The 6,000-nt window shown below is 38.6% G+C and overlaps 1 protein-coding gene across 4 annotated transcripts in view; it reads left to right on the top strand.

Moving 5' to 3' along the window:
• The first annotated feature begins 400 nt into the window (after positions 1-400).
• pdlim5a (PDZ and LIM domain 5a) overlaps positions 401-6,000 on the top strand; it is a 65,389-nt gene continuing 59,789 nt past the window's right edge. For all 4 annotated transcript variants that reach the window (XM_085475569.1, XM_085475568.1, XM_085475567.1 and 1 more), the window contains exons 1-2: positions 401-513; positions 1,467-1,689. In XM_085475569.1, the coding sequence (XP_085331695.1) occupies positions 1,591-1,689 (99 nt within the window). In that variant the 5' untranslated portion in view covers positions 401-513; positions 1,467-1,590. The remainder of the gene's footprint in view (positions 514-1,466; positions 1,690-6,000) is intronic.

Below are 6,000 nucleotides of genomic sequence, written 5' to 3'. Positions count from 1 at the left end.
AGATAAACTGTCCCCTCTCCTGTGCCTCTTCTTCCTCCCCTGATCATTTTCTCTGTGTGCGCAATGCTCCCACTGTCTTTTCCTTAATCCTCCACTTTGCTCCCTTCTTCTCCCCTCTTGTTGCCCCCCCGACATCCCCCGCCACCTGATTTTTTTTCTTCTGTTGTCTCCTTCCATACCCCAATCTCACCCTTCATGTTATCTCCACTCGTTCACCCCTCTTCTGTGTTCGTCTCACTCCACCCATGGGTGATTTCCCCTCCTCTTTCTCCTCCCTCTTCCCTCTCATCCTAACCTATACCCGTTCTCCCTCTCGCCTCCCTCTTTCCCCTCCTCCACCTTTCCCCTCCCATCTGTCATTAACTAGTATATAAGAGCATCACATCCCTCTGTACCTCTCTCACACACACAGTGTGTTTGCTGGGAAGGGAATATTTCAGGGGAAACTAGGAATTGCACAGTCCACCTGCCCGTGAAGGAATTATTTTCCTTTCTGGAATTTCCATTAAAGAGGTACAGCATTTACCTTCATTTAATTTCAGCAGGAAATATGCTATTACTAACATTTAGGTGTGTGAAGGTCTTCTGGTAGTGTTTCCTGAAGGGTAATTTACATATTTTAAGCTACTGAACAACTGCAGCATTCTCCAGTGTATGGTGGTTTAAAATAACATTCAGTGAAGCATTTAACTCTATTTTGATTGTAAAATGTTTGATGTCTTATTTGTTTATTTTTACTTAAAATGTGTTTATTTTTTTTTATACCGAATAAGTCTAAAAAGGTAATTTTGGGACTTATTCAAATACATAGTTATGAATTTAGTTGTGAACTGTTTGAAACTATTGTATGAACAGTTTGATAAACAGTTTTATGTATTTTCTTTATCTTTATTTATTTAATGTTTGGCAAATGTGTAATGTGCAAATGTTTCTGCACCAATAATAAAACATCATAGCTGTGAGGCATGGTAGAGGGAACATCATGGATTTGGGGCGTTGTGCTGCCCTAAATGGCCTGTAAGCAGAGATTTTACAGTTGCATATGATGTCTGTGAAGGTTCTCAGTCATCCAGGTCATCATAGTCTTAGGAGCTTGGAAAGAAAAGCATCTGGACTTATATAAGTTGCTGACGTTTCACCTCTCAACGAGAAGCTTCTTCAGTTCTAGGGTCAAATGGTGGAGAGTCCCAGATTTAAGCCCTGTGGGAGTTTCCCCCACGAGGGACAGTGGACCCCCTAATGATTCTCTACCTGCATCCATCTATCTATCTATCTATCTATCTATCTATCTATCTATCTATCTATCTATCTATCTATCTATCTATCTATCTATCTATCTATCTATCTATCTATCTATCTATCTATCTATCTATCTATCTATCTATCTATCTATCTATCTATCTATCTATCATTGCTGCACAATAACAAATCTTTTTGCTTGTCTTTCATGTCTTGTCTTTTCCTAGATCTTGGATCAAAATCTTACCCCTCATCAAAAGCTAGTGATATTTTTATTGTCACTTGATCTGCATAATATATTCCGGCCATCAGCATCACTTGTGAGCCAGATCAACACTGAACAAGGAAACCATGACCAGCAACTACAATGTCACTCTCATAGGTCCTGCCCCCTGGGGCTTCAGGCTGCAGGGAGGAAAAGACTTCAACATGCCCCTCACCATCTCGAGGGTAAGATTAAAGTGCCCATACACACATGCATACACTTAAATGTGGATAACCAGCATTGTCTTCAGGGTGATAAAACAGCATATATTTATTTTGTGACAACACAACCACATACAGTCATTCTTCTCAGAACCCTTGTGCTATTTGTACTATCAACATGTCTTTACTACCTTTCTTCATTTCTGTACCCCTCTTGACTGAACCCCTCAGCCACACCCAAGACAGCTCAGCTAAATCATATGCCATCTGTCATGTATCGACCACACATGAAACCTTTTCTCGCTTTCTTTACATTCCACTTCACTTTGAGTGTCTGTATTGAAATTGCAGCAATCAAAGTTCTGGCACACAAGTCTTGGCATCAATCCCTCTGCGTGAACAAGTAACTTGATGGTCCCTTGGTTTCCCTGCCTTTCAGTGTCTACTCGTAATATTACCTCTTATTGCCTCCCTCCCGTCTCTTCTGTTCATTCACACATCAGCGTTACCGCATGGTCACATCCACATATTCACAGAGTATGCTTTGCTCATTACTGTAACTGGATTGTGATCTTAAAAGATGCAAATCCTTCCTAATGTTGTTCAAGCTTCTGTTCTGCTCTGCTGCACTGTGCAGTGCCCTCAAACACACACGTAATGCATTTACGCACACAAAAGTCACACAAAAGTCACCAAAACTGGCACGGTACAGACTTATAGCAACATGAGCCTGATGATGAATGGCTTACTAGGTTCTGTGCCAATCCCCTTTGGGGCCATTCTGGGTTGCCATGTTTGTGTTATTACTTTGGATGTGATACTTTTCCCACTAACTGAAGCCATGTGAATTTTTTAACCACGGGTTTGTGTGTGTGTGTGTGTGTGTGTGTGTGTGTGTCTGAGAGTGCAGGCATGGACACAAAATGTTGGAAGACACTGTATGTAACTGAAAGGAAAAAACTGAAAGAATCCAGAAATAGGACATACAAATAGAAACAGACATCTTGTAAAATAGCAGCATTTTAAATTGCAAAATGCTACAAGAACTAATCTTGTATGAAATTAGTTCTTTTGTGTAGAGTTGGAGTTAAAAAATAATGCATAATGCATTGCAAATGCTGCATTCCAAAGAAACTGAAAGAAAAGATGAAGAAACTCTGATGCTGACATTGATTATTGAAGACTTGAAAATATGCAAGCAATAATTGACGATCCCGTTTGACTGTTACTCCAACATCACAGTGAAAGTTGTGTGATTTAACAATTTAAGATGCCTTGCGAGCTTGTTTTGTTATTTTCCTTCTCTTGAGATTGCTTTGATGTTGAGAGATTCTTAAAAAGGTGTGAAACAACTATTGTCTGAATCCTACAAATACCAATAAATTGTAAAAGATTTGGGAATACTCAAACTGACTCAAGTGGGCTCCTTATTTAGCTTTGTGTCTCTAAAAGCAGATAAATGCAGATTAGCAGAGATGAGGTGGAGATGGGGGGTGGGGTATGGGAGGTGGTATTCAGTGCACGTAAATAATGCTGCGCACAGTTTACACAGGCTGAACTTGAAGAAGTGATGGCAGGCAGTCAAACACGTCACTCAGCAGGTCATCTATCTACATGTGCTTGTCTGACCCTTTGATTTGTATCATACCTCTCTATAACTTCCTGTTTGTTTTTCTCTCTTGTTATTTAAATCTATGCGCTTCCTAATTCACTTTGTCAGATGTTCTTATGTAACACTTATCTGACTCGACGTGGACGTACAGTTTGTAGTCATTCGTTTTAGAATCCATGCAACTCTTAATCTAATCAGCTCTGTTAAACTGGGTCTATGACGATAAGGGCAGTGCTTCTGACCGCCTATTACTGACACATAAACATGTATACCAGTGCACACACATACTACTCTCTGCCAGTCTAACCATAGAGCTGGTTCTGAGAGGAGACCACAGAGTATGGGTTATTAGAGAATCCTGCACAACTGCCAGACCACAGTTACTCTTGCAGCTGCTGTTGCTAAGCTCTATAAGCATGTGAATATACAGTTTGTTTAATTTATGGCACTCTGTAGATGTAAAAAGTACCAGTGTTCAATAGTACCACCATTGCATCATGGCATGTATGTCTTGAGGTTTCTGCCCATTAGCTATTGTTTATGCAACTTGTCTTCACATCTTCTTATACCTTTTTTTTCTTTTCTAGTGTTTAAAAACAGTTTTATAAGGGGCTGAGACTGATGGTGCTGCTCTGCTAAAGACCAGTAAAACACTTTACAATGGCTTCCCTTTTTGACATGTCTGGAGATTGCGAGAAGGAGGTTTAGATACATGCAGAAAGTGTGAAAAACATGGGTTGCAGCATATTCCTCAAGTACATTTATGTGTAGCTTGCTGCACCTTTCCAATATTACTTATTTTCTAAATAATTGTCATACACTGTAATGCACAACTGGGCAGTATAAGCCTTATTTACAGTAAGAGTGAATGGTTGAGCCCAACGAGTGTCTGTTTATATGCTTAAAGAGAGTAATGGAAGCTGTATCATTATGGTTACATGCCTGTTTATATAAGAACTGGACTACCTTGCTCTTTTGTATAGCAAACATTTGGATTCAGATATCTAATAGATATCTCGCTGAAAGGATTTTGGAGAAAATAGCTTGTGGAAAATCTCAAGCAAACCCAATTAAACCCATTTACTGGGAAATCCATTTACTTCTTTTATTGATGCGAAGAGACAGAAATACCTATTCTCAGTTAAATTTACAACTCAGTGAATAAATATTTAAACCTTTCCGAGGGTAGTCCATTTACAGAATCCACTGCTAAAATAATTTAAGGGAAAGCAACCCAGGGGAGGAGATGCATTAAGCCTCTAAGAATAGATACATCATCTCACAGGTCTGCCCTCACAAACACACCCACTTAACAGGAAGACTGGTCACAGAGCTGTACCCCTATTTTAAGCTGTACTTACTGCATTTGTGGTATCACAAAGACACAACAAATACAAAAGCAATGCTAGGATAGATTTTCCCTCCTTTTTTGTGAACAAAATTTATACAGCAGTGTATTGTGTGTCGATTATCTCATTTTTATATTGTATTTCTTTAGTAGAAGTCTTCTTCTTTCCTGCACATTACTATAATAATGGTGTGAAATGACTGGCAGTGTGTGTATGCCATCTTTGTGTATATGCACTAGATAAACATAGCAATCTGAAGAGTCTATAGTACTGGCAAAACTCTACAAGGTATAATAAACTTGGTTTATTTATCACCATTTGTGCCAAATATATATATGTATGTATGTTAGAAATATGTAACTGTATATGCTTGGTCTAACAGAGTGCATCCTTCTATCATAATGCTTAAATAGCGGGATTCTAGTTGTACAGTGAGTACATCAAAATGAGTAGACAGCCAATCTATAATAAAACCTTTTCATGGAAGAATGCAGTTCCTGGAATTGAATCAGTGATGGCCGCCTCCTGCTTCCCTAGAGATGCTTTTCAACAGGCGATGATAACAACTGACCACAGGGATGGGTCTATTTCAAAGACGTTTTAGTTCTATACATAGTTTCTGTCTTTCTTCCCTTCCTCCTATTCCTGATTTAATGTCTTCCTCCTACAGAACTTGTTCTTAAACTCACATCATCACCAGGGGCCTGCACTATGGAGAAAGTTCAACATACCCAAGATGTATTTTTGTTACCAAACCAAACTGCCCTGGCTGATAAAGCAGAGCTGCAAATCTATATATGAGCATATTTATCTACCCATTAACATGAAAGTCAAACTGAACCAAAAAATTCTCTATTATTCTAAGCAAATGTGATAAATGGTAACTACAAAAAGATTTAAACAACACAAATGTTGGAGTAGAAGCCAAGATGGAAAGTTGGCAAAAAGATGCTGATTGTGTAAACACTTAAGTTATTAAGACAGCATTATCGAGAAACCTGTCAGTTAATCACAATAAAACCAGTATTTTTATGTGATATAAAAGTGCAATGTCACAATATCAATGTTATATGAAGTACACATATGGTTTTGCACACCTCAGTGATGACTTAGTAAAAAGTGAGCTACTTAAACAACTTCCAATAAAGCAGAGAATTTGCAACAAATGCAGGAAAATTGTGTATGACCACTTGTCTAAAAAAAAACACACAGTTGAGAACAACCAAGCTATGCAAGGTGGCAGTTTGTGATATGTGACCTAAAAGTAAACAAATGACTCAATTGAGCATCAATGGAGCACTTGCTAGTTAGACTCTAAAATGATAGGAAAAACAAAACAATGGACAGAAATTACAGATTCCTTTACATGACGGT

The sequence above is a fragment of the Copadichromis virginalis genome, linkage group LG12, assembly GCF_057382275.1.
Source record: "Copadichromis virginalis isolate Kocher_CV1m ecotype Utaka linkage group LG12, C_Virginalis_male_GT1.1, whole genome shotgun sequence".
In the NCBI taxonomy this organism is placed as follows: domain Eukaryota; kingdom Metazoa; phylum Chordata; class Actinopteri; order Cichliformes; family Cichlidae; genus Copadichromis; species Copadichromis virginalis.
Note: the sequence above shows the minus strand (reverse complement) of the source record. Positions and strands in the feature narration are given on the sequence as shown.